We start from the raw sequence: 27,459 nt of genomic DNA, 5'->3' as shown, positions 1-27,459 counted from the left end.
TGCTTTGATGTTTTGTTTTCTTAATAAGCTGGCAAGGTCATTTCTGGTCTTTTTTACTTTATCTTATTTTTTTGAGACCTTTGAAATTTGAGAAACATAGAGCAGTACCAGAAAATGACTTAAAAAACTCTGTTTCTACCATTCCAAGTTGGGCAGCTCATCAGTTTTTGTATCTGCTGTGAGTCCCCTTGACATCGCCCCTCTCCCTTCCCCAGGCTGCCTGCCTCTCATCCCCCTGAGCATGGCAGGAGGGCCTGGTGCTGACCTCTCTCACTGGGGGACAGCAGCCCAGCCGGTCAGCAGCAATGCCTCTGATTTCTGCTGGTCTTCACGGAGCAGGTCTTTCCAAGGTGCAGCCTCCTCAGGCAGTAACCGAGAGCAGGGAAATGAAATCCCCCCCCAGCCTAGGAGTGGAGAGAGACTGTGTTTATATAGACATATGGACATCTGCCGTGTCCCCCATGCCTATTTGGTCCCATATCCATCGGTGGTACCAGAGGGAGTGGGCAAGAGGTGGGGATGAGGAGTGAGTGTCCCAGGTGAACACTGAGGATCGATCAGTGTCCCAGTACTGGGGGCCTCTTGCCAGGGGGTTACCACTGTAGTAGCCCATTTGCCAGCTGGAAGGGCCACCGTATTATACATCTGCCTCCAGAGTAAGCTTCAGTTTCTCGGCAGCACTTTCTCTGGCACCCAGAGCATGTGCTGCTGGTTGGCTCCCGCCGATCTGCTGGAGCCACGCTGGCTGGAGTTGCTGTGTCCGGCACCTGCCTTTTGCCTTTGCTCCTGCATCCTGCCCTGTCCATCAGACTTTTGGGAAGTTGGCCCGGCCATTTGGCTGCGGAAAGTGGGGAACTAGGAATGCTTTGTATTTGCACCTGGCTTATAGATTCTCTGAGGTGTTGCCTAACTGTATCTCATTTGAACCTCACAAAACCACGAAAACAGTTGGCAGGGCAGCGGGGAAGGGTCTCCATTTCCCAAGTGAGGAGCAGAAGAGATGGAGCCACGTGTGGCCTTTGGAGTCCCTGTCCAGGCGTGGCCACCTGTCCCCTGTGACCCACCCTCTTCAGGCCACTTTGGGCACGAAGCCTGCTGGCCAGGGTTACTTGTTTAGAAAACCTTACCTTGCTGTCTCCTGGGGCCCAGGCCTCACACTCCCATCTGCTGCTCAGCCCCACCGAGTTATGGCCATGTGTGAGTCTAGTTATCACTCGAGAAATGATAACCACCTTACTGTTAAGCCTCAGTACCTTGGAAAAGCTAAAACAACAAAGGCAGCCCTAAATCCTCTGTCACTTTGTTTAGAGGCACAGCTGGCAGGAGTCCCCCGATGGCACTCTCAGCAAGGGGAGATTAATGAAAGCCGCTTACCTCTTCCAGATGGAAGCCCTCAGGATTCCCGAGCAACTGTGGGAAATGCTCAGCTAGCAGGATGGGGTGTCGGGAGCAGCCCCCCAGGTAGCAGCCAGGACCAGTGGGCCATGGCAGCCCAGCTGGGGGGCTGCAGGGCAGAATTCCTAACCAGTCAGAGCAGCACATTACGGATGGCGGAGCTTTCTGGCTTGGGCACTTGAGGGATTTTGATGCCAGAAACTGTAAGGGCAAACTGTTTAGCATTTTACGTCCCGTTTCATAACTGCCTTTTGGAAATGTCAGTGACAGCAGGTATAACCAGGGTTCCACCAGGGAACCGAGCTGTGGAACTAAGTCTCCCCTGGCACCTCCCCTGCCCTTTGGGACCCCCCCGACCTCTCTCCGCAGGTGGATCTGGTGGTGCACCCGTCCATGGACCAGAACGACCCTCTCGTGAGAAGTGCTATCGAGCAGGTTCGTTTCCGGATGTCCAATTCAAGCACAGCCAACAGGCAAGTGGCAGCTCCCATGGGAATTCACAGTGACGCTCCCTGGGTTTGTGTTCCAACCTGAAGCAGTTTCCACAAAAGCCCTTTATTCATACTTTTGTGATATCAGTGAAGTCACTGGTTTGGGGTTTATGGTTCATGATCCCCTAGTCTCAAAAAGGATCAATTTCTGGATTCTTTAAGAGGAAAAAAATCCTAACATTCTTCTTTTTTTAATTTTTATTTTATATTGGGGCATAGTTGATTAACAATATTGTTAGTTTCAGGTGTACAGTAAAGTGATTCAGTTATACATATATATGTGTGTATATATATATATATATATATATATATATATTAAGTTATACACGTATCTATTCTTTTTCAAATTCTTTTCCCATTTGGGTTGTTACAGAATAATGAGCAGAGTTTCCCTCTGCTAACATTCTTTAGGAGCAGTTCCACGTGTAGATGTATTTCTACTGTATCTGTGGGAAGGAAGGTGATCTCCGCGTCTTACTCTTCCGCCATCTTGCCCCCTCCTCCCCCATCTTGCCCCCTCCTCCCCCCTCTGCTAACATTCTTAATTCCATACTCTCTAATGGAGTGTGGACAGAGTGGTCCAAGTCACAGGCCCTATGACATGTGAGGCTTGCCTAGTTTATAATATAGCTCAGAATGATTCTGGTTGCCTTTCTGAGGTCTTCTTTCATTTTGTTCATAAGCAACCTAATGGACCAGCAGAAAGCTCGGTGGGAGAACGTTCTCAGTTGGGTTTAAATTAGAGGTGGCGCCTGGGCTCGCACATGTTGGTTTTTGTGGCCTGCCATGCCTTGGCCACAGGTGCTTTGAATCAGTTACCAATTAATTTCATGTCAAATTCCTGATTTCTGGCATTGATGAAAGTGTCAGAGGACCCAGCACATTGGGCTGCCCTTCTCACGAGGTAGCAGCTGCCCCGTAGGTGGGGGTCCACTGTCCAGGTCACCCCCAAATGTCCAGTGCCCTGACATGTTTTATCCGTTTGCATCACCTGTTTGACCCCTACAGGCAGTTGATTTGAAACCCCAGGGCCAAATTCTTGAGGACAGACCCTGTCCTTTCTCAGCCCTTGGTTTTCTAACATTTTATATTTGAACTTCAGGGTTAAAGCGCCCCAGCCTTCAGTGCCTCAAGGGGAAGCTGAAGAAGAAAGTCAAGGAAAAGGAGGCCCAAGAGGATCAGGAGACTCTCAGCTGAATGCTTCCTCTAAACTAGAAAGTGGACGGGTGAAAAAGACTGATGAGAAGATGGGCATAACCCAGCTGAAAAACTATCACCCTGTTGTAGGTAAAAAGCAGCTTCTTGTCAGTGTCTGATTGTGTTTCATTTGGTCTTCTGAGTCACTTGGTGTTGCACATCCGAGCCCTGGGCTGCAGGCAGAGAGTCAGGTCTGAATCAACAGCTGGGGTCTTGGGGGGCTGGTCACGTGCCGGCATCAGTTTTCCTGTCTGTAAAATGGGGGTGATTCTTGCCCGGAGTACCTCACAAGGCTATTGTGAGGCCCAGGTGAAATTATGCCAGGTCCCAACCTGAGGAATTGTTCACAAAGATTAACTCTTTCTGCTGAATACCCTTGGGCTGGAACATTCTGTAAACCACAGAAAATCTCTGCCTTTCCTGAGACCACAAGCCTCTGGTAGTTACAGCCACTGATGGCTTTGAGCATTCATCTAATTTTCTGGGATGCAGATCTCGAACAGGACTGTCTCCCCTCACCCCACACCAAGCTGCTCTGATGTCAGCTTGTGCTGGGCCGGTGCCCACGGCCGGGCCTTCATAATTGGGGTGTAGTTGTAGTTGCTGGTCACAGCGTGCAGCTGGAGGAGGAGGGCAATGGTGACAGCTCACAGACTTCTGTCAGGCAGAAATGTCCTGGTTGGGGACCCAGCAACCTGGGGGTTCTGAGCAGGAGAGGTCATTTGTGTGACTTCCCTTGCTGAGGGCTCCAGGCACACGGACTTGGCCCAGACTCTTAAGGGGTCACGGTTAGAAAGTACAGATGGAGGGAGAAGCCTGCGCACGAGGCGGCGCAGCAGAGCAGCACGTGCGCCTGAGAGGACAGGAGGCGGCCGAGAGCTCCTCGCATGGTCAAGGCCTGACGGCAGAGGAGGGGCCCCCCGGTCCCTTGTCCTCGCCACCCTGTTCTGTGCCTCCCTTGGCTCTCACTTGTCTCCTCTCGCTGCGGAAAGTCAAGGAGCACTTTGTGTCAAAGAAATAAGCCATTTCGAAAAACCTAGATTCTGGGATATTTTGCACAGTCCCCATCAGCCTCAGGTCCTCTTGCTGGGGTCTGTCGTGGTGGCCCCCTGCCCTGTTACACTCTGCCTCACCTCCTGCGCGCTCCTCCTTCCTTGCTCCACCCCGTCACTCGGGCCTCCTGGCCCTTCCTCGAATGTGCCAGGCACACCCCCGTCTCAGGCTTCTTGCATTCGCCCTGGGGGGGCATGTCGCCCAGGTGTCTGCATGGCCCGCTCCCTCACCAACTCGAGGACGTCCCTTAAGGCCTCTCCCCAGTGAGACCTTCCAGGCCTCTGTAGAATTATAGCCCTCCTCTGCCTTCCTTGCTTTATTTTCTGCATCAGCTCTTTCCATCCGATGTACTATCTTAGGTAGTTTGTTGCTGTCTGCCCTTTCCCGCTAGAAAGTAAGTCCCGTGAGGGTGAAAACATTTGCTGTCTCCCTGGCCCCTGGGATACAGTGGCACTCAATAGTTTTTGAATGAATTGAACTCACTTAAATCTGGGATTTTCAAGCATCGCCCTCTTTTCTTGCCCCAGTTCCTGGACTTGGGCGTTCTCTAGGGTTTCTGCCCAAAATGCCTCGCCTGCGGGTGATCCACATGTTTCTGTGGTACCTGATCTATGGGCACCCTGCCAGCGACACGGTGGAGAAGCCGGGCTTCAGCAGCGAAAGGAGGACGGGGGCCCCATCCTCCTCCGGGAGCAACTTGGAGGCCTCCTTCGATGCCCCACCCAAGGACACCCAAGATGGAGCCACCCGGGAGGGTGAAGTGGAGCTCTCCACAGAGACCGGTGAGATGCCCTGGGCAGGCAGGCCACAGTGGGGTCCAGAGGGGAGTCACGGTGGTTCCTTGTCCTTATGATCTGAACTGGCTGAGTCCCCATATTGCCCTGATCAAAACAAAGACATAATCCAAACTTCCTGAGCCTCTGGGCTTCCTGCCTGACAAGGAGGGTGTTGCCCTAGTTTGTGGTGAGAGGGAACCAAGACCTACTGGGAGGCGATACCAGCATCATGACCAGGACCCTGTCTCGGGACTGACCCCTGTTTTCCCCTAGTGTACGTGGATGAAGCCGCATGGACGCGCTACATCCCTCCCGTCCCAATCCACAAGGACTTTGGCTTCGGCTGGGCTCTGGTCAGCGACATTCTTCTCTGCCTGCCCCTCTCCATCTTCACCCAGATTGTGCAAGTCAGCTACAAGGTACTGATGACTCCCAGGCTTTCTCAGGGGCTGGTCCCTCAGCTCCATACCAGAGGGCCTACACTCACCTGGTCAAGGGAAAATACTTGCAGTTGCCTGGCTGGCTGGCTGGGTGGGTGGCTCGCCAGATAGATAGATAGATAGATATAGATAGATAGATAGAGTGGCTCGCTAGATAGATAGATAGATAGAAAGAAAGGCAGACAAGAATAGATTGGGTGGGTGGATGGATGGATAGATGGTGGGTCAAGGGAAATATTTCAAAGACTTGTTCTTCTAGATCAGTCAAAAGACAGACAATTATGGTATAGCAATAAAATATATTTTTACAAATTTGGTAAATACAGAAAAAGGAAAAAATAGAAATTACCATAGAAATGCTGTAACTTCATCACTCAGAGGTATCACTGCTAGTGTTTTTGGTGCATTTTCTTCTAGTCTTTTTCTTCCTATGCCATGTTTGTATGTAATGCATGTATATATATATATATGAGGTCTTCCTTTTTAAAAAAAAATTTAATTGAGACCATACTGTATTTACTCTTTTATGATCTGTTCTTTCCACTGAACAATGTATTGTATTTTCCACTTCATTGCCTTAACTTGATATTAAGTAAATCCGTAGTATTCCTTCTTATGCACGTACCCTAATTTATTTAACCAATACTCTATTTTTGGACATTTAAGCTCCAGTTTCTTGGTGGTGTAAGTGACATGTTGATGAATACCTTTTGGTAGACGTATTTGTGGGCAGCTCCAAAATTTTTCATCTTAGGTTAAGGATAGAAGTAGAATCACTGGCTTTAAAGGCAATAAGCATCCTTCATCTTTTTAAAACTTTTTTAGTATGAATAAATATATTCCCCTATTGTCCCCCAGAAATGTTTTAGCACTTTGCATGCCCACCAGCAGTGAGTGAAGCCACCTGTTTACTGTACCCAGCAGTGTGGCAGATGGGTTGGAGGGGAGGGGCGTCAGGACTGAGAGATGTGGGAGGTTTGGAGGGACAGGCAAGAGGGGGCGCTGTCCCCATGGGACGGATGGCCAGATTCAGCGAGACCACAGCCTGGAAAGTAGTGGTGTTTTTTTAACAATTCTTGCAATTCACCCTGCCCTTGAGGGTGAGCTGAACCTGAAAATCACCTCTCAGGTGGACAACCTCGAGGAGTTTCTGAACGACCCTCTGAAGAAGCACACGCTGATCCGCTTTCTCCCCAGGCCCATCCGGCAACAGCTTCTGTACAAGAGGTGAGGTCCCTGCAGCCGACTCAGGGCGGCCGAGGGTCCTGGTAGGCCCCTTGGAGTTGGGCTTCTGAGTAATCGTTGATCAGGAAGAGGAAAGGTTTCTGCCTGCCAGGTTGTAGCGACCCAAGGTCATTAATTCAGCCACCTGTGCCTTCTACATAAAGCACAGAGGCAAATGCAGTGTGGGCTGGGACATTTTAGTACTTGCTTTCAAGGTTCTTTTAAAGTAAAATCTGCTGATAAAGACTGCAGGTAATGAGGTGGGTCTTTCCTTTTGTTACTTTTACTTTCGAACTCAAGCCCCCCAAGTAGGATCAATGCCCCGTTGCCCTGCTTGGTGTTGGGATGGGGGTTCTGGGTCTCAGCACAGTTCAGGCCTGAGGCCCGTCCTCGAGGTCCCACAGGTCGAAGAGCGGAGAAGAAGCAAGTCACATCCCTCACCCCCATGCAGACCCCCTGACGGCAGCTGAGAACCCGCCACCCTCCTCTGTTTTCCAGACGTTACATTTTCTCGGTGGTGGAGAACCTTCAGAAGCTGTGCTACATGGGGCTGCTCCAGTTCGGGCCCACAGAGAAGTTTCAGGATAAAGATCAGGTAACGGCCTCCAGGCCCAGATGAAGGTGGTCCTGACTGCTAAGCGCAGTTTCCAGACACCTCACCGATGCTGAGGCTGAGGCTCTCCCCTCACCCCATCCAGTGTCTCCCTCGTAGGTCTTTATCTTCTTGAAGAAGAACGTGGTCATCGTGGACACCACCACCTGTGACCCCCATTACAACCTGGCCCACAGCAGCCGGCCCTTCGAGAGGCGTCTCTACGTCCTGAACTCAATGCAGGACGTGGAGAACTATTGGTTCGATCTGCAGTGCGTCTGCCTCAACACCCCACTAGGTACCATCCGTCTTTACTGGACTCGCCGTTTTCCCTCCTTTCTGTGGGATAGCCGGGAGTTAGAGCTAGAAGAGACTAGAAGCCGTCTGCTGGTTTTCCGACTGTCCCCCGGAGGCCTGGAGTGTCCTGGAAGCTCCCTTAGAAAGGACAGTGGTGGGCCTCACCTGGGAGGGCCACTAGCCCTCCACCCCATTGAGCCCACGCAGCTTCGCTTTTGTCTTTATTCATTTGCTCCTTCTGTAGGTATTTATTGAACACCTTGTGTGTGTCTTTTCCTACGCCCAATAACACAGCAACAGGACTTAGGCTGTCTTGGCGAAGACACAGCACACAGAGATCCAGAGTGTGATAAGAGCTGGGGAGGAAACACACCGGGTGATGAATCGAGGGTGTTTTACTGGGCTGGTCAGGAGCAGCCTTTCCGAGGAGGAGACTTTGAGCTGAGTTCTAAAGGATGAGGCCGAGCCATCCCAGGCAGGTGCAACGGCCCCGAGTGTTGCTGGAGAAACAGAAGAGGCCGGTGTGCGTGGGAGGGGAGTGGCAGCTGATGAGATGGAGAAGCAGGCAGGAAGCAGACTCTGGGGCCTTGGAGGACACAGGAAGAGTTTAGATTTGTTCTAAGAGCAGCGAGAAGCCATTGGAGGTTGTAAGCCAAGATCTCAGGTCTTTCAAAGTTGCCCTGGCTGCTGGGTGGAGAACAGACTGAGAAGCACCAGAGTAGAAGCAGGGAGACCAGCTAGGGGCTGTGATTCGGGTCCAGGAGAGGTCCGCTGATAGTGATAGTGAAGGACAGACAAATTTTAGAAACAGTGTTTTGTAGAATCCTTTGGCATCAACAGTGAGCTAGGCTTTTACCAGGGCAGATTTTAAAGTACCCTAATTCCCCTGCATTTTATACCTAGATAAAAATTTACGAACCAGTATGTTATTTGCACCAAAGTTTTTCAGGCTTGACAACTGGTGAATTTCCATCCCTTCCCACGTTCGTGAGCCGAAATGTGGGAGGCTTACTGAGTCCGTTAATCAGGCATTGATTGTCCCTTCATTCAACAAACATTTGAGGGGGTTCTGCCCCATCAATAATAAGACGTGAGCATCCTTTAAAGTGGGGCTCCCAGAGCTTGAGTGCACACAGGCAGTACCTGGGGAACCCGTTGAAATGCAGATTACTGGGCACGGTCCAGGGATTTGGATTCAGCAGCCCTGGGGAGGGCCTGAATCTGCGTCTCCCACAGGCAGCTTGGTGGTGCAAGGCGAAGCATCGCCTGAAGTCTTCTTAGATTCAAGGTCCATTCAAATGCATGACCTTGGGTAAGCTCTTTGTAACCTCCTGAGCCTCAGTTTCTTCATTTCTAATCTGGGAACACCACCACCGCCTTGTGGGGCTGAGGTGAAGCTTAAACCAGACGTCTCACGTAAAGCTCCAGCTGGGAGGTGCAGGGCATGGGCTCTCCCCGCCGCCCCTCGCCACCACCCAGGCCAGTCTCCCGCTGACCATGTTATGAGAGGCTCTTCGGTAGTCTGCAAATTATCATAGCCTTCCCTGGCCTGACGCAAGCAACGGTTTTAGTTGTATTTTATATTTCCTTGCAAGAGATGCCTTACGGTGGAATCACTGAATGTAATTTCCCAACTAAATTAATGCACCTCTGGGGCACTCAGGAAACGTCTGGCTGCTCCTGGAGCCCAGTGGGCCCAGGGAGACTGTGACGCTGCCTCGCACTGTCTGTCTAGACCCCCACCAGCCCGACCCTGGCAGCCACCACCGTGTGCAGCTGTTTTCACTCGTCGCTTCCTCTGTGCGGCGCACAACTCCCCGGGGCATCCCCCTGGAAGGAAGAAGGCGTGGGGTTTCTCTGGTTCCCTGCTCGCCTCGCCTCCTTAATAGAGTACAGGCTGCATGCAGGCCCTTTTCTCAGGGTCACGACCAGCTTTAACTCGCTGCCTTCTGCATTTTGTGCATTTTGTGCAAAGAGGTCCCCCAGTTTCAGACCCTCTCCCCTGGTGGGGAGCCTGGTCACAGACAGGGAATCCAGTCTTCTCTCGCCACCCCTCGGCAGGCCGTGGCCGGCAGACCGTGGCAGGAAGGTGTCCTCAGCGGGGCTTGTGTCTGGTTTCCTAGGCGTGGTGCGCTGCCCGCGCATCCGGAAGAACAGCGGCCCAGATCAGGGCAGCGATGAGGAGGGCAGTCTGCAGAAGGAGCAGGAGAGCGCCATGGACAAGCACACGCTGGAGCGCAAGTGTGCCATGATGGAGTACACCGCGTGCGTCCCCGCCCCGCCCCGCGCTGCCCCCGCATGCGGAGCCGCGGGCGTCCTGCTCCTGCAGACTCGGGCCCGCCCCCCACCGGGCTTCCCCGTCAGGCCCGGAAGCCTGAGCCTCTGGTGCCGAGGCTGCAAGTTGGTGGCCGTGGCTCACATCTGGCCCCAGCCATGCTGTAGTTAGCTCACCTATGGTCAAGAAATAAAAAGAACCAGTAACCAGAGTGCAGAAATTGGGAATTTTACCTAACAGTCCGGGTTTTTGACAAGCCCTTTATTTCCACCTGTCAGGTGTTTTTATGGGAAGGTAACAGTTATAATAAATGCCCCCTACCCACTCCATGAGCTCTCTTTTCAGTTCCCAAGGAGGGCTTGTTTTCTGTTTATTTCCATCTCCCAGGGGCAGCCGTGAGGTCGTGGATGAAGGCTTTATCCCCGGAGATGGGCTGGGAGCCGCTGGGCTCGATTCCAGTTTCTACGGACACCTAAAGCGAAACTGGATCTGGACCAGCTACATCATCGACAAGGCCAAAAAGGTGGGCTTTCAGGACGTGGGCAGCCACCCCCGGGCCCCCACCCGGGGGGCTGCTGTTGCTACTCACCTGCCTCTCCCTTTCCTGGCTCACAGTTTTTGAACTGGCCAAACGAAAATTGACCAGAGACACAAATAATTACTTCCATATATACTAAAGGTATGTCAGGCCCCTTAAATATCTGCCTGGCCTTTTTTTTTTTTCCCCAATGGATTCTAATTTATTCCGCGATGTGGACAAGTATTCCTTTTTAAAAGGAAGAACAGAAAGTCTGTAAGACAGAGGTCACACGGGGAGGGGGTACGTGTGTGATAGGAGGGTGGCGGTCCCCCACAGTCTCTTCGTCAGAGACTCGTGCACCTGAGCGCTGTGGCTGCCCTGGGCTCCCCGGGGTCCATGAAAGCTCACGCTTTGTCCGGTGCCGTCCTCGTCTTTTAGGAGACCACCGCGTCGGAGAACGGGCTCACGGTGAGGCTGCAGACGTTCCTGTCCAAGCGCCCGTTGCCTCTTGGCGCTGGAGGTACGTGGGCCAGGAGTTCAGCAGAAATAGACGTGGGACCGTCTCGGGCCGACACGATCGCTGCGCGTTGGCTTTGGCTTCTGGCCTTTGCAGAGGTCATTGTGCAGCGCCGGTGTCCTGTGCTTATTTCCAGGCAGCGGCAGGTTGACTGTCTGGGGAGACGCACGAGCTGGATCGGGGCTCTGTGCTGACAGGGAAGAGCACTTTGAGGTTGACCGAGAGCCCACGCTGGACCGGAACCAGAAAGTGAGGGGTGGGAAAAGCCAGAAGCGCAAGCGGCTGAAGAAGGACCCTGGGAAGAAGATCAAGAGAAAGAAAAAAGGTTTCGTGGTGCTCGTTCGTGTGTGCCAGGCTTGCCTTTGCATGCACGGTCTGGCTGGGGATGGACAGCAGCCTCCCCGCAGCCCAGCCTGAGCTCTGCCTTCAGACTCGGGTTCCGCCTCCTTCCATTTGCAGCACTAACTCTGCGTGATCACGTTTTATTTTCCACACGCAGCCTGCTGGCCGAGAGGGCCTCGAACTGACTCTGCACTTCCCCCTGCTTTCTCTGTCTCTGCATTGTGTAGAGCCTTTTCACTTAGTAACTCCCTCAGTTCAAATTTCTAATTTCTTCTCAACTGGGAAAAAAAAACCTCGGCAAAAAATCCATAGCAAAGTCCTCATCACAACCAGCCCAAATCCTATTATTCTTTTGGTTTGCTTTTTAATATCTGCATCTGTGCTAATCAGGGCAAAGTTTAAAGTTACGTTGTGTTTTTAAATCAGAGGCAACATGGGCGTCACTTAAGCCCGCAGGATCTCTCCAGATCTCGTGAACCCCTCGTGTGCGGTGCCTTGTAGATTGCCCTTTCGGAGTCTTCATTTGGGCGGTATTTACAGTGAAGGAGGGCAGCGAGAAGACCAGTGTCCAGGTTTTAGGCGACTTTCATATCACCTCGGTGGTGTGTGTGTTTTCACAGTGATCTGATGGCTATAGCTATTCCAGCTGAGAACAGAATATTTGAACAGGAACCTGTTTGTAGTGGTTCATTCGGCTGGTGCTCACAACAAATAACCTCGCATCAGCTGAAACAGCCTCCTCTGTTTAGCCTGTCCAGATACGCGTAAGATCAATTGGCTCGCAAAGACCTGAATGCATTACAAGGCAAAATTCGGTGGTGGTGTCGATTTGAATCTAAATGCTCTTGCCCACTTTTCTCCTGCCCTCATTTGGAAGACACTCACTAAACAAACAGTCTTTTGGAATTGGCGGTAGCATATGGCAGCATATGGCGTCTGCCTGTGAAACTGCCACCAGCGTCTCCCCGAGGGGAAGAAACTTTGGGAAACCCAGTGGTTGAGAGCTCAGGGTTCCACTCCTGTCTGCTGCTTACTAGGCTCTGACTTTGGGCAAGGTGCTGTATCTCTCTGTGTTTCAGATTCCTCAGCTGCCAAATGGGGATAATAATTGTATCCTTCTCATAGGGTTGTTGCCAAGTATTATTTTTAATTATAAGTGAATATGTGTAAAAAGCTTAAGGCAGTGTTTGGCACCTAGTAAACATTCCATAATGTTAGTGATTGTTATTGTTTAGGTAGTAGCTACTTTGTGCCCGGTGCTGCGCGAGGTGTTTTATACCCAGCCTCGTTCACTCCTCAAGGCAGCCCCGTAGGGTGGGCCTTGTCCCCACGCTGCGCCAGAGTTTGCACAGCATCTCTGAGGTCGCAGAGCAGGGGATGGTGGGGACCCACTTATCCAGAGAGCGCACCCCAAGCAGGCTCCCTCGGCTTCTGTGCCAGGTGCTTTCAAAGGGCTCGGTGCCTCCAAGGGAAGGATCAGAGATGGGCAGATAACTAACAAGAGGCTGCATCAGGCTGCCCAGCCCGTCGCCATGAAGTGTGACCAAAGAGAAATGATGAAAGGGGTAAAGAAAGTCCGCCAGGATGGGCTGAGTCTTTTGTGATTCGTTTACATGACTCCCCGCACGATGAGATTCTGACAACCAGTACCTTGGTGCAGTCTGACCTGCTGGGTAGGGACCCTTCCCCTCTCCACAGTGACAGCTCCAAACTGGTTATTAGAGGCCCCCCTCTCCTCTTCCCCTCTTAGAAGAGCTCCCGGAAGAAAAAAGCAAAAGGCTGCGTTACCACGACGAGGCCGACCAGAGCGCCCTGCAGAGGATGACCCGGCTGCGTGTCACCTGGTCCATGCAGGAGGACGGGCTGCTTGTGCTCTGCCGGATTGCCAGCAACGTCCTCAACACCAAGGTTCGCGGCCCGGCGCCCCCGCCCCCTCCCAGCCTCGGGCCCGCTGATTTGCGAGTCCCTCTCATCGTGGGACCCACGTAGGGAGGCTCGTGCCTGGGACCTCTCATCCATCCCATCTACTCCACTTGGCCACTGGGAGAAGCATTTCGCAGAATCCTAGCAATGGATACCACGCTCGTTTTCTTTTTTTTAAATTTTATTGGGATATAGTTGATTTACAATGTTGTGTTAGTGTCAGGTGTACAGCAGAATTAATCTGTTACACATATACATATATCCACTCTTTTTTAGGTTCTTTTCCCACGTAGGTCATTACAGAGCACTGATAGAGTTCCCTGTGCTAGACAGCAGGTTCTCTGAGTTATCCGCGCGCCCGCCATGCTTATTTTTGCACATCTGTTTCCTGGCTTCGGCTCGCGTGTCTATGTCTTTGCCTGGCTGCAGGCCATACGGCTGAGAGCTGTGCTGGCCCTCTCTCTTCACCAGGAATCTGACCCTTCCCTGCTCCCCGCCTCCCACCCTCATCTGCCTGGAAGACTCCTATTTATCTTTCAGTAACTGCTTATCATCTCTGGAAAGGCTTCACTGATCCTGCCAAAGGGAAGCAGTTACTGCGCTCTCGCTCTGCCCCTTGGACGCGTACATTTCACGCTGCTCCTTTGGCTTCTGGCGCCTCTTGGCCCACTGGAGTGACTGCTTCTAGAGGCAGAGAGACTTCTTGTTTTTGTAGCTGCAGCCCCTCGCGTGGTGCCTCCCGCACAGTAATCACTCTATCCGTGCGGACCAAGTCAGCGTGGGATGGTGGCTGTCCCCGGCTTCACTCCTCGCCTCCCATGCCATGCCGAGGCGAATGTCCCATCAGGCTGGTTCACAGAAGCCACCCGGAGCGTGGACTCTGCCAGTGTCCCGTCCAGGGCCCCTTCCAGGCAGTAATACCGCCAGGCAGAGTAGGTGAGGCGGCTTCATAGGAGCCCCGTTTGTGTTTCCTGTTCTCAGCCATACCAGCCAAGAGAAACCCCCTGACAGGTCTGATGCTCGCTGCCTGCAAGCTCATTAAATCCCTTTTCTTGATCATTGCCCCAGATTTCCTTATCCCTCCACCCCTTCCTCAGTTCCCACCCAATCCCTTCTGCCAGGAGGAACCCGAAGGCGTGTTGCTGTCCCTAGTACCTGGCCTTGTCTCATCACAGCACTGATGGGAGAGGCCTCTCCCCTCCCCCCCCCGCCCTCCACGCAGCCAGAGGAGCCAGGAGAGCCTTGCACGGACCCTCCACTCACTCGCGTCAACTTACACCAGATTCCTGGGCCCACTCCTGCTGGGGCGCTAAGAAAATTACCCTGTCATCAAGCCCCTTCCTTACCTGGGCTGTGCCTTCCTGCATGTGTTCACTGAGAGGGTCTCCTGAGTCTGTGACTCAGCACGTTCTGTTTCCACTAGCGTAACCACAGGCGCCGTACACAAGAGCGTTCTTGAGCGTACATGATGGGTACTTAAACCTCTAAAACCGTCTAATGAAACGCATCTTCTATACTCCTGACCTCCTGTGACGCATTGCCGTCCAGTCAGTATTACCCAAGCACCCTCCGAGCACCTCTGCTAGTCACCAAAAGATACTTTTCCCACTGGACCTGGAGGATTTGTCTTATTCCTCTCTGCCCAGCACCCACTCAGGGCCAGGTGCGTGGTCAGTGCCCAGTAAATGTGACTGAGTAAATGCGTGAGGTGACAGTTTTGCGTGTCTGCTGAGGAAAGAGCCTCCACAGAGCGTATTCCCCCCTCCTTTACGTTAGCGACCCATAACGTGGGCTCCGAGGGTACTGATTTTGTGTCTTGGCTTGTGTTTGATCCAGGTGAAGGGCCCGTTTGTCCCCTGGCAGGTCGTGCGGGACATTTTGCACTCAACCTTGGAAGAGTCTTTGGATAAAACATCCCATTCGGTCGGACGAAGAGCTCGCTACATAGTCAAAAACCCACAAGCCTACCTGAACTATAAGTAAGCCTCCTTTGAACTTCCATGACTCCAAGATGAGGATATCCCAATGCTTCTAGTTCATTCTTTACTCTTCTTTCATCCCATTTGCTTAAGAGTCGGCTGTAAAATCCAGATAGATAAAATCTGAGTTGTCCAGTAGCACGTCAGTAGTCTGTTGGAGACTGTTGGTGAGATTGTCCTTGATTTTGGGGGGCTGGGTGTGATTCTGGGCACTTTCACATTCAAGGTGTTATTTACACTTTAGAACAGCCTTGTGAGGCAGGTGCTGCTCTCCTTTGTTACAGGTGAAGAAACAGGCTAAACAGGCTAGGTGACAGCGCTGAGTGTTACCTCTTCACCTCACCTGAGTAGCATGTGGTGAAAGCAGAGGCCTCCGCCCATTGCCACTAGGGTTTCAGCACTCCAGAGCAGCTTTTGATGTCTCCGTGTTAGTGGCCCATCACATAGCTCACTCCAGAAAGAAGCTAGACAGGAACGGGATCACTGGACCAAAAGCACTCGGCCATTTCCTCAGCAGAGCCGGGCGTTCCCTTAAGACGTGAGGGCACGGCAGCTGGCCAGGAGCTGCAAAGCCTCCCCCATCGTCAGTTGCCGGGGAGGCTGCCCCGCCGTCCGTGTCTGTCGGGGCCAGGGTGTAAAGCCGTCGCCAGCCCCGTCAGACTCCTGCAGCTCCCTCCTTCCAGCGGCATGGGCTCGAGTGGGGAAGCCCGGCGGGTGGTGTGGGAAGGTACCCGAGTGTTGCAGCCGGCACAAGGGTGGGGCCGGAAAGCGGAGCTGCTTCCAACAGCTGATGTTCGGGCCACGGGTCAGTGGGAGAGCGTGGCTCCAGGTTGATTCCGAGCCCTGGGCTGCCTGCAGTCAGCCAGATTGCCAGGGAAGCAGCCCAGCCCTGGACTGGGGAGGAGACTCAGCCCTCTGCCCAGGCTTCTCAGTCTCGGCGCTGCTGACATGTGGGGCGGCTCATTCTCTGTTGTGGGGCGTCCTGGGCACTGTGGGGTGTTTAGCAGCCTCCCTGCCTCCGCCCCCCCCACTGCCCCACCAACTGTGACAATCAAAAATGTCTTCACACGCCCCCCGGTGGGGGGGCAGATCGCCCCAACGAGAACCACTGGGTTAGACACACCAAGGGGCCTTCCTGTGTGAAGCCACTTCCCCAGTGCGTGGAAGACTCTTAGAATGTTCTATCTGAAAGGGCTCTGATCACCTGGTCCAAAGTCCTCCTTTTTGCAGAGTGGAAACAGGCCCAGAGAGAGCGTGCAAGTTGGCTGGGGTGACAGTGAGCTGGCAGTGAAGTGAGATCTGGAACTCGGCTTTCCTGGCCCCTGCCTGACGCTCTTCCTCTTGTCCCGCAGCAGCCGGGGAAGGGGGACGTGAGGGGGCTGCAGGGTGCGCAGGCCCAGGTCTCCGTCCACTGCAGCTCAGAGCTGTGGGACCTGGGACGGGGCATTTATCCCCTTAGAGGCTGTTTCCCCACCTGTGAGCAGGACGATACCAATAGTAACCACACCTGTCCCACCTGCCCTGGCCCTTGGCTTCTGTGTGACCTCGGGGGCAGGGGCGGATCCTACACCTCACTGAGCTGTGAAGTGGAATGACAGTCTCTACCTTGCAAGCTCTTTTTGAAGGAGCAGCTCCAGCTTTCAAAGTGTGCAGCTCCTAGGAACCCAGCAAACGCTGGTTGTCTTTCCCTCCATTTCCCTTTGGGCAGGTCAGGCTCTTTTGATGCCTGGAGGTGTGAAGATGTGTGCAGTGGACAGTACTGCAGGAGGCCGGAGCTCTTAATACCAAACACCAGGGCCTGTTTTTAAACTTATGATCCTCTTTGACTTAGGTCTCTCCTGTGGTCCTGGCCAAATCCCCGTGAGGGCAGGTGGGTGGAGGCTACTGTTCTCAGTTTGCACGTGGAGGACAGAAGCTCAGAGAAGTCGAGATGTGAAGCGTGAGCACTAACAGGCCGACCCCAAATCCTTCATTTTCAAAAGCTATAATCACCCAGCAGGCACATAAGCAGATCATACTTCATGTTTACCCAAGGCCAGAACTGTTAGGGCAGAAATCTTCCGGTGGTTCTGAACGTGGGCATCGTTACATTGCCCAGACTTCACTGTGGCCTGCTCTCTCCACAGGGTTTGCCTCGCCGAGGTGTACCAGGATAAGGCGCTTGTTGGAGATTTCATGAATCGAAAATGCGACTACGGAGACCCAAAGGTGGGCCCCGCGCGGTGGTCAGGCTCAGCCAGCCCTGAGGCAGGGATCTCTAGGTTCTAGTCTGGTCCTCTGGGTCCCACGGTGCCTCTGCCAGCCTTGCAAACATGGGCTTTTCCCCTGCTCATTTGGGAAATTGACTTGTCAGTTCTTTGGCTGTGGCCCTCACTTGATCTGGGTCCAGCATCAGTTTTAAAGATGATTAGAATTTGCCATGTCTCTTTGCAACGCTGCTGTGTCTTGGGTCTATTTTATTAAGAAAATAGGGTTGCTCTTCAGAAATTACAAACAGCTAGACTTCTGGAAAGCTCGTGGATAGGCCATGAGTTTTTTGTTTTTTGGTTTTTGTTTTAATTTTATTTTAAATTTTATTTTTATTTTTGGCTGCGTTGGGTCTTCGTTGCTGTGCACGGGCTTTCTCTAGTTGCGGTGAGCGGGGGCTACTCTTTGTTGTGGTGCGCGGGCTTCTTCTCATTGTGGTGGCTTCTCTTGTTGCGGAGCATGGGCTCTAGGCGTGCGGGCTTCAGTAGTTGTGGCATGCGGGCTCAGCAGTTGTGGCTCGCGGCCTCTAGAGTGCAGGCTCAGTAGTTGTGGCTTACGGGCTCTAGAGCGCAGGCTCAGTAGTTGTGGCTCACGGGCTTAGTTGCTCCGCGGCATGTGGGATCTTCCCGGACCAGGGCTCGAACCCTTGTCCCCTGCATTGGCAGGCAGACTCTTAACCACTGTGCCACCAGGGAAGCCCAGCCATGAGTTTTCTGTGGGCGGGGCCGGGACGGTGATTGACAAGGAAGGAAGCTGTCTTTCCAGACCCAGGCTTCTCTGTTCTGTGGCTCAGAGTCTGCTCACCCCTCACTCATTGAGCTCACACCGGACTCCGCTGCGTGTATGTCCGGCCTTGTGCCAGGCGAGGCCAGTTGAAATGGAGCCACAGGGCAGTGGGACGGGCAGAGAAGTAAATGCGCACCGCAGAACAGTGCAGCCACCCTGAGAGAGGAAAGCACAGACCACTGAGGTCTCAGAGGGAGAATTAGGAGTGCTTTTGATGCAGGTGATGGAAAAAAAAACATAACAGGGGCTTAAGGCTTTTTTTTCCCCATGTGCCAAGCAGCCCGGAAGTAGGCCGTCCTATGCAGGTGCAGCAAAGCAGAGATGTCCTCAGGGTCCCAGGTTTATCCTGTCACTCTGTCCCCATTCCTGGTGGTCAGCTTTCCATCCTCACGCTGGTCACCTCATGGCTGCCAGGTAACTGCTGGAGCTCAGTCCTCACAACAGAATCCCAGGGCAAGAAAAAGTGGGGAGAGGGCCCTTGTATCAGGGAGGGGACAGCCTTTCCCAGGAGATCCATCCTGACTCACCTTGGGAAGCTGGACAGGCTGTCTCCCCACACCAAATTGGGGCTGGCTCCACTGCTAAGAAAGAACGGGATGAAGGAAGTAGGCGACCAACGGCATCTACTACAGAGGGCTTTTCAAATGTGTCAGCACTGAGCCCAGACTGCAGAGATGAGGAACCAGCCGAGGAAAGGCAGAGAAGGAAGGAAGGCAAGGTGCCCCATGGGAGGACGGCAGCGAGAGGCGTCAGGGAGGAGTGTGAACTTGTCCTGTAGCGCTGGACACCGGGTGACAGGGTGACGAGGTCGGTTTGCTGGCCATACCATGGAGGATGAGTTGGAGGTGTGAGCCTGGGGGTGGCGAGGCAGTGAGGGACCACGCTGTGATCCAGGTCTGCACTGGGATGGTCGCAGGTTGGGTACAGAGGAGGAGGGGTCTGGTTTGGGGTTCACGGTTGAGCGTGGCGGTGGAGGCCGACTTGCACAGGTGAGTCACAGAGGAACAGACCTGGGGGGAGGGAGGCGACGAGGGGACACAGGCCTGCTGATTGGAGGAGACTGCACAGGACACGTTCGGGGCTCCCATCTGGGGCTCGGGGGAGAGTGCTGGCGGCGCAGGTGTAAGGCTCGGTGTAAGGCTCTCTCCATCTCCGAGTGAAGTGGCGAGCATCTGTCACCTTCCCAGGGGGGCTGGGGAGGCAGGAGGACACAGGAGACAGTGTTTCTGTCATTGTCTCTGGGAGGTCGCTGCCGAGGGAGTTTGCTACAAGATTTTCCCTCAATGTGTCTTAGTGAAACCTCCATTCAGGGAGAAAAAGGGCTTAACATCTCATTCTCTCATGTTGAAAGGTTTGTGCCAGCGAGTTTAAAGAATTTGTGGAGAAGCTTAAAGAGAAGTTCAGTTCAGCCCTAAAGAATCCTAACCTTGAAATCCCAGACACACTCAAGGAGCTGTTTGCCAGGTAAGGTTCCCTTGGGAAGGTTCTGTGTGAACCTTGGGGCAAGAGGAAAAGTCACCGGCCAGGACCGCCACGGGTGTGTCCCCCACCAGCAGTTCCACTTGACCTTGCAGCGAACCCTGCACTACCCTTGACTCTGGACGCCCTCGTCTCCTCTCTTGGGCGACTTGAAAATGGGGAGGCACTGCCATTCCTCGCGCCCCACCAAGCACTCCCTTCCATTCCATGGAGGCCCTGCTCTGACTTAATTCTGGCCTACTCAGGTATTTGAGTCCTTTTGCTGTGATGGCTCATTTTAAGCACGAGGAAACTCTGAGATGTACTTAACTTCCCAAGGTCACAGTGCTAGTGAGCCCCAGGCCGGGATTTGAACTTAGGTAGGTCTGACCCCAGAGCCCCTGCTCTTTCCAGCTCAACCACTGGGCATCTGGAAAAGAACATACTTGGGTTTGAGCCCAGACCTGTGAAACTTGAAAATCTTGAGTGCTGTGAACCAGACCTATTTCCGCTGCTTGATCCAAATGTGAATCCCTTCTCTTCACCGTCCTCATCAGGATAGTCCCTCTCGCCACTGTATTTCCACATTTCTTCCATCCATCAGGTCCCACTGTGAACTGTGTGGTACCTTTTCAGTGAGCCGTCTACATTTCTGTTGGGGATCTCATCCTTTCATTCACCCAACAAATAGTTTATGTCGTGCCCACTGTGTGCCAGAGCCAAGGAGCGATTTGTAGCCGTTTACAGATTTTGCCTTCGCCACAAACTCCTCCCCAGAACCCGCAAGTGGCATGGTTGTTCTCTTCAGTCTTGAAGATGTTTCAAGTGGCCTGTTTACCTATATATAATTTCTGTTCCCACATATTTTCAATAAATGTGTGGGGCAACTTTTAGTTATAAAAGAAGAAGTTTAAGAGTTTTAAATAAGAGTTCATGACCCATCTAGAGGAGAGAAAAAAGTTCCAGCTGTAACAGTTTACCACTGAATTTGATCTTGAGCATTCTGGCAGGCAAAGCAAAAAAGAAGACGGTTCCAAGTATTTTCTTGTTTGACCAAAATCAGGTCACGTTTTTCTGAAAAGGTGCTTTGTCTTGTTCCTAAATTTTAGGAAGAATTGACGATTGCAAAGATGAGTTTTGACTTTAGTTTTGTAGAAACCAAAGAAATGTCTCAAATAGATGGCCGTGTTTTTTTGTAGAGTTCTACAATTTACTTCTATATTTATTTGCTTGGTATGAACACAATAAAACAATATTACTTGGAGCTCAGAAAAGTAGGTCAGGGGTTAACCTATAATGCCATCACCTAATACAGCTATGCCCTGTGGGGTGTTTTCTCCCCACCTTCTTCCTTATGCTTGTTTTTCATCATGGTGAGCCCACAGCTGTCTGTCCTCCTCCAGTAACACCTAACAGTCGCTCCCTGTGAGTTAACATCTCCTTGTTGCCTCAAAATGGTCAGTGAACGAACATTCCTCATTTCCTCAGCCCTCATTCTTGCAACACACTCAATTCGATGGGCAGAACGTGGTGTTTTCTCATTTTAATTTACACGTACGTGTTTCAATTTTAGGGTCTTTACTATTTTTTCCACCATGTTAGCCAATCAGTAACCACCTCCCACGAGCATCACCTTGGCTACGGGAGGTCAGCTGGGCTCCGTTCACAAGTTCTTCTGTTTCCTATGCAGATACCGAGTTTTGATGATTGGAGATGAAAAAGATCAAGTCAGGAAAGAGGATGAACTTAATAGGCAAGTACTGACAGACCCAGTGCCTTTTCCTCGGCTGCCTGATTGGGTTGTCTGCAACCTAGCACAGGGTCATCTAGGGCTGAATCTAGCCTGGCGCCGATTTCTGGAAAGAAAGTGTTATTGGAACACAGCCACACCCATTGCACGTGTAGCCTGCACTGCTTTGACGCTCTGACGGCAGGGTTGGGTGGCTGCAACAGAGACCATTGGGCCCAAAGAGACTAAATTATTTATTATTAGGCCCTGTGCGGGGAGCGTGTGCCGACCCCTCACCCCGCCTGTCCCTGGCCCAGCCTGAGGACGGGTTGGGGAAGGGGTTTGAACTCCTAGCCCGTGAACTTCCCAAGCAAAAACTCCCTTGGGACTTCCCTGGTGGTCCAGAGGTTAAGACTTCACACTTCCTCTTCAGGGGGCACCGGTTTGATCCCTGGTCGGGAAACTAAGATCTCACATGCTACGCAGCACGGCGAAAAGTAAAAAAAAAAAAAGAAAGAAAGAAGCCTTAGCCTTTTCTTTCCATCTTGGATAATCAATATTCAGTTTGATTTTTAGCTCTGTATTCAATGAAAAGCCTATTCTCGTTGGAGAAACAGTTGTTTAAAATTAGACAAAAAGAAAATCTAAGCACTAACCACATGAGTTAGTTGTCATGAAAACCCGTTTCCAGGTTATGTCACCCCTTACCCACCAGACTGAAACTTTTTCCCTGTGAAAATGGACCAATCAGTAAGGCATAAAAACCATCATTTCTTTTGTTTTGGTTTATGACTAGTTTGGACATTCGTATCACTTTTGTGAGATTGAAAACTTTTTTGAGACCGAATCTACCCAAGATGCGCGGTGCCCTGCGGCCTGTGGGCTCACGTGGCGCTGTTGCCCCGTCTCTTTCAGCGTGGATGACATCCACTTCCTGGTGCTCCAGAACCTGATCCAGAGCACACTGGCCCTCTCGGACAGCCAGATGGAGATCTACCAGTCATTTCAGGTGGGTGTCGGGGACGCAACGACAGCTTCACAGCAGTGCTCTGGAACTCGGGGCCTTTCCCAGGCCGGGCCCTGTGAGGTTTCCACCCCTTCACTTCTTCACTGCAGGGCCTCAGAGGGCCTGATTGCCCCTGAGACTCTAGCCCTCACTCTGTTCATCTTTTCTTTTTTTTTTTTTGGCCGCACTGCACTGCTTTTGGGGTCTTAGTTCCCCAACCAGGGATTGAACCCAGGCCACAGAAGTGAGAGTACCGAGTCCTAACCCCTGGACCTCCAGGGAACTCCCCTGTTCATCTTTGAAGTATGGGCACAGGATCTGGTGACCTCCAAAATCCCTCCCAGCGCTGAGGTTTTGAGTCTAATGTTGAAGGCAGAAAATCAGGCAGAAGAGGAAATGAGCCTCTCAAAAGAGCTGAGAAAGTAATTGGACTACATGGCATATCTTTTCCAATTATAACGGACAGATGTCAACATATTTTGATTGCTAGATATCGCCCAGTGGGAAAGCTGCCTTTCTGTAGGCGTTGAGTCATATATCTCCTGAGAACTTACTAGAACTGTAATGCTGCTTTATCGTGGCCGAATGAGGATGAACGAGAAAGGCGGATCTCCTTCAGCCCCGCGCTGAGCCTGGGAAGTGCTCTTTTACAAGTGTGAAAACTTGAGGTTCAGAGAAGTTAAAAAGCCCGTGCCCAAGATCCCAGAGCTCATCCATCTAACCTGAGTCTGTGTGGCTCCAAGCCCCCAGCAGAGGGGCCCTCTCCCCAGGCCCATGCTTCCCTTGTTTCTAAGGATTGCAAAAGTGTGTTCCAAGCAGAGCCTGTCTACTTTTGTATTTGGTCTCTAAACCCTAAACTCAGCTCTTCAAGCCAGTTTGGGACATGCGGGGGAAAAAAAGTAAGAAAACAAAAGGCTGGTGTTATTTCTCATCCCACTGATCTATTCAGACGGGTGCTGTCCCACACGTTGTGGGGATGCCTCAGAGTCAACTGGAGAGCTCTTGTGGCACGTGGGCCCCAAGCCCCACCCCACGGTGTGCAGTCAGGAGTGGAGGGGGCAGGGCCCTGACGAGCTCTCCTGCCCAGCCGGGGTTAGAGCTAGCAGGACCTCGGGGGGTCAGTCCAAGCCCCCGTCACACGAGAAAGCCCAGCCCCCAAGTTATGGCAAGAGCCTGGTCCCTGTGTCCCAGCCAGGGCCGTGGCCTCATTTTTCCTTCCTCCGGCTCCATTTCCAGGTGGGGTCTGAGCGGTAGGGATGGTGCCAAGGGGCTGTCACTCTCCCTGACCACCAAGGGTGTGGGAAGTCGCATGAGGGAGAGCACCTGAGCCCAAGGAGGACACAGGGCCCTTCTTCAGGGATCCCCTCCCCCTGGCAGCAAGGAATGGGAGGTCATTAGGGATGAAGTCAGGGAATTCCCTGGTGGTCCAGTGTTGAGGACTCCACGCTTTTACTGCCGAGGGCCCGGGTTCCATCCCTGGTCAGGGAACTAAAATCTCACAAGCCACGTGGCGTGCCCCACCGACCTCCAAAAAAAAAAAAAAGAAAAGGGATGAGGTCAGAGGCTCCCCGGGATCCTACCAGGCTCCCTGCAGCCCCGAGCTTCCGGGAAGTGTGCTGCAGGAAGGTGGACGTCACAGGCACCCCAGATGGCGGTAGTTCACTGTGTCTGTGACAGCCCAGCCTCTTGGGAGTCTGACGGGCTGCGCCACACTCCCCACTCACTGTGCGTGGTCTGTGCGCTCCTGTTCCACGCCAGCGGCCGTCTGGGGGGTGTGCCCATCCTCGTCGTCACGGGGAAGAGACGAGCAGAAGGTGCAGGTGCTTCACAGGAAGCTGGATTCAGCTTCCACTTGCGCTTGGGGGGAGGCAGCGATGACCTAGCGGCTGCTCCCTGCTTCTTCCCTCCGCCCCGCTCAGTCTGTCCCCATCAGGCTGCTCGTCCGTGCGCCAGGACTGACGTAGAGGTGGTACCTGAGAAATCGAGGGCACTGTGTGCACCTCGGACTGACGGGACCCAGTGTGTGCCCAGAACCCCCTCTGTCTCCGGGAGAGCCACCCCCATGCTGCCCCAGCACCCCAACTGACCACCACTTGACTCCCAATCCCTTGGCCACTGGCTCGAGGACAAGACCTCATCCTCTCCCTGGTCCCGCCCCTCGCAGCAGTGTGGCCTCGGAAGATCCCTCAAAGTCCGTGAGCCTCAGTCTCCTGTCACCCTCGGGGCCCGGGGTCAGTGCAGCAGAGAACTTTCTAAGCCAGGATTCTCAGACCATGCCTGCAGGTGTTCTTGGCCAGTGCTTTGAACTTTCCTGGAGGCTGGTGTGTACTTGACTTTTGCTGTCAGTTGATTGAACCAGCACTGTTCGGAAAACTGGAATGACGGGACTGCCAGTCCCGCAGTCCCTTGAGCTGCCCCTCCTCTGGGCGGGATCCGCATCTGCGAGCCAGGGAGCCATGGCGGCGTGGCCCACGGGGGGGCCTCTGCACCCAGGACCCAACACCGCCCTCCATGTGTGCCCCGTGCTGGGTGCCAGGCGCCTGCTGGGGCAGCAGTAAGAGTCGAGTCTGTGTTCTTATGGAAGAGAGTGACAGTGAATAAACAAATGAGATCACTTCAGGTAGACACAGTTACTACGGAGAAGAGGAAACAGCTTAATGTAACTGAGTTGACTGCAGAGGAGCCGGACGGAGGAGGATTTGGCCTTTGAGGGGAAGTGTGTGAGCTGAGAGCCGAATGTTAGGGAGTCAGCCACGCGGGGACGGGGGGAGTGTGCTGTCCCAGAAATGGGAGCGGGAAGCGCAAAGGCCCCGAGGCGGGAGTGCCTTGGCTTTTTCAAGAAACGTAAGGAGGCCGGTGAGGCTGGAGGGCGGTGAGCAAGGGCTGCACTTATTGTAGGAGTCGAGGCCGGGGTGGTGGGCCAGGTGCCACTCACGGGGCTCTCGTCAAGCCTAGTGAGGACTGGGAGTTCGGCCTGCAGACAGAAGCCATCGGGGCTTTCGAGGCGGGGAAGGAGCGTGTGGTCTGATTAGGCATCAAAGGGCTACTGTGGCTGCTGTGCAGAGTGGTCGGGCCGGGGGCCGGGGGCCAGGGGCAGCAAGAACGGTTGGCAGGAGGCCACGGGGAGAAACGATGGTGGCATGGCCCAGATGCTGGCAGTGTAGATGGCACAGACCAGATGCGTCTGGGAACGTATTTTGGGGGTAGAGCCCAGCAGACATGCTGCTGGGTTAGGTAGGGGTAAGGGACACAGTGGTATCGGGGGTGATTCTGCGTCAGCTCCCAGCGTCTTTGCGGCCAGAGAGATAGGCGTGGGGCGCAGCCCGCCTCTGCCTGCAGTTGCCTGTTCTCTGTCCTCTCTGAGGTGACGTGAAGGTGGGTGCAGGCCGACCGGCGGGACGTGGGCTTCCTCCGGGCTCTCCCCCACCGCCAGCCGCTTCCTCCATCCATGACCAGCTGCGGCGTCTCTGCATCCACGTCTGGGTGTCCCCCCGCCGGCTGGAGAGCCCTGTTCACGCGCGGCCTGCTGTGTTACAGACGTTCCGCCTCTACCGGGAGTATAAGGACCACATCCTGGTGAAGGCCTTTGTGGAGTACCAGAAGAGGAGCTTGGTCAACCGGCGCCGGGTCAACCACATGCTGGGCCCCAAGAAAAACCGCGCCCTGCCCTTCGCGCCCATGTCCTACCAGTTGTCCCAGACCTACCACAGGTGAGCACGGGGAGGGCGGGGCCTGTCTGCGGAGAGGAGCACGGGTGAGCGGAAGTGACGGGCGTCCCTCTTCATCAGAGAGCAGGGCGGCCTGGGCCTCTCGCGGCCTCGTGTGCGAGACACAGCCTCTGGGACCAAGTTTCTCATCAATGTCTGTCCTCCCTTCTATGGGAATAAGGTTAATGCTTGCTGTATTTTGTGTTGGGGTGTTTTACCAATTTTGTAGGTAGTTTGTTTCCCTTTTTCCCATCAAATTGGGTAAAATGAGTTTCTAATAATTAGACCAGCTGAAAGTGCACCCTCCCGGTTGGGCATAACCTCGGTCCTAATCTTCACGGGCTCCGAGCTGTACCAGGCCGCCTGCCTTGCAGGCTCACACACTTCATTTGGAAGCCATCATGTACTTTCTTTTTTTTTAAGTTGCTCTTTATATATATATAAATAAATTTATTTATTTATTTTTGGCTGCGTTGGGTCTTTGTTGCTGCATGCGGGCTTCTCATTGCGGTGCCTTCTCTTGTTGTGGAGCACGGGCTCTAGGCACGTGGGCTTCAGTAGTTGTGGCTCGCGGGCTCAGTACTTGTGGCTTGCGGGCTGTAGAGCACAGGCTCGGTAGTTGTGGCGCACGGGCTTAGTTGCTCCGCGGCATGTGGGAGCTTCCAGGACCAGGGCTCGAACCCGTGTCCCCTGCATTGGCAGGCGGATTCTTAACCACTGCGCCACCAGGGAAGCCCCATCATGTACTTTTTAGACCCAGTTTGCGGCACGTCAGCAAGAGGTTGTTACAGGGTCTGGAAAGTCACCCCTCTGGACAGAGGCGAGGGCTTGACTACAGGCTCCGAGTGGAGACTGTGAGATTGAACACACGCATGTCCCCTCCCCTCTGTAGGGGTTCAGGACTTGCCTTGTGTAAAGATGATTACAAAAAGCACATTCATCTTCCCCAATTTGGTACCACGAGGCCTGGGGTGTTGGGTTAGATGAAAAGGTGCAGCACCTTCATTCGAGATGGAAAACAGGGCTTCCAGGGAGAAGCCGGTGTGTTTAGTGTTGACGGCAAGATTTGAAGTGCCCTCAGCCCATCCGCACCAAGGCCTCCAGCATCCCGTCCTCAGAAAGGCCCTTCCCTTCTCTTTCTGTGTAGGATTTTCACGTGGCGATTTCCGAGTACCATCTGCACAGAATCATTCCAGTTCTTCGACAGACTCCGGGCTGCCGGCAAGTTGGACCAGCCTGATAATTTTTCCTTCAAAGACCAGGACAATAACGACTCCACGAGCGACCTGGTGGCATTTTCTTTGGACGGCCCTGGAGGACACTGTGTGGCCGTCCTGACCCTTTTCTCTTTGGGCCTTGTTTCCATGGACGTCAGGATCCCAGAGCAGATCGTTGTGGTGGACAGTTCAATGGTGGAGAACGAGGTCATTAAGAGGTAAGAGCCGGGGCAGCCGCTGGGGTGCTGCTCCGAGCACCGTCGGGGGCTTTGGGCACCATCACTTCCT

At 53.2% G+C, this 27,459-nt stretch overlaps 1 protein-coding gene across 2 annotated transcripts in view; it reads left to right on the top strand.

Annotated features, from left to right (window-relative positions):
- Positions 1–27,459, top strand: part of GTF3C1 (general transcription factor IIIC subunit 1) — a 72,736-nt gene that overhangs the window by 37,069 nt on the left and 8,208 nt on the right. For both annotated transcript variants that reach the window (XM_059898778.1, XM_059898779.1), the window contains 19 exons: positions 1,765–1,868; positions 2,989–3,173; positions 4,664–4,918; positions 5,186–5,331; positions 6,482–6,579; positions 7,075–7,171; positions 7,289–7,466; positions 9,589–9,730; positions 10,128–10,263; positions 10,699–10,780; positions 10,914–11,102; positions 12,870–13,027; positions 14,879–15,021; positions 17,148–17,229; positions 19,406–19,518; positions 21,203–21,265; positions 22,157–22,250; positions 25,785–25,957; positions 27,102–27,389. In XM_059898778.1, the coding sequence (XP_059754761.1) occupies positions 1,765–1,868; positions 2,989–3,173; positions 4,664–4,918; positions 5,186–5,331; positions 6,482–6,579; positions 7,075–7,171; positions 7,289–7,466; positions 9,589–9,730; positions 10,128–10,263; positions 10,699–10,780; positions 10,914–11,102; positions 12,870–13,027; positions 14,879–15,021; positions 17,148–17,229; positions 19,406–19,518; positions 21,203–21,265; positions 22,157–22,250; positions 25,785–25,957; positions 27,102–27,389 (2,726 nt within the window). The remainder of the gene's footprint in view (positions 1–1,764; positions 1,869–2,988; positions 3,174–4,663; positions 4,919–5,185; positions 5,332–6,481; positions 6,580–7,074; positions 7,172–7,288; positions 7,467–9,588; positions 9,731–10,127; positions 10,264–10,698; positions 10,781–10,913; positions 11,103–12,869; positions 13,028–14,878; positions 15,022–17,147; positions 17,230–19,405; positions 19,519–21,202; positions 21,266–22,156; positions 22,251–25,784; positions 25,958–27,101; positions 27,390–27,459) is intronic.

The sequence above is a fragment of the Balaenoptera ricei genome, chromosome 15, assembly GCF_028023285.1.
Source record: "Balaenoptera ricei isolate mBalRic1 chromosome 15, mBalRic1.hap2, whole genome shotgun sequence".
Taxonomy (NCBI): Eukaryota; Metazoa; Chordata; class Mammalia; order Artiodactyla; family Balaenopteridae; genus Balaenoptera; species Balaenoptera ricei.
Note: the sequence above shows the minus strand (reverse complement) of the source record. Positions and strands in the feature narration are given on the sequence as shown.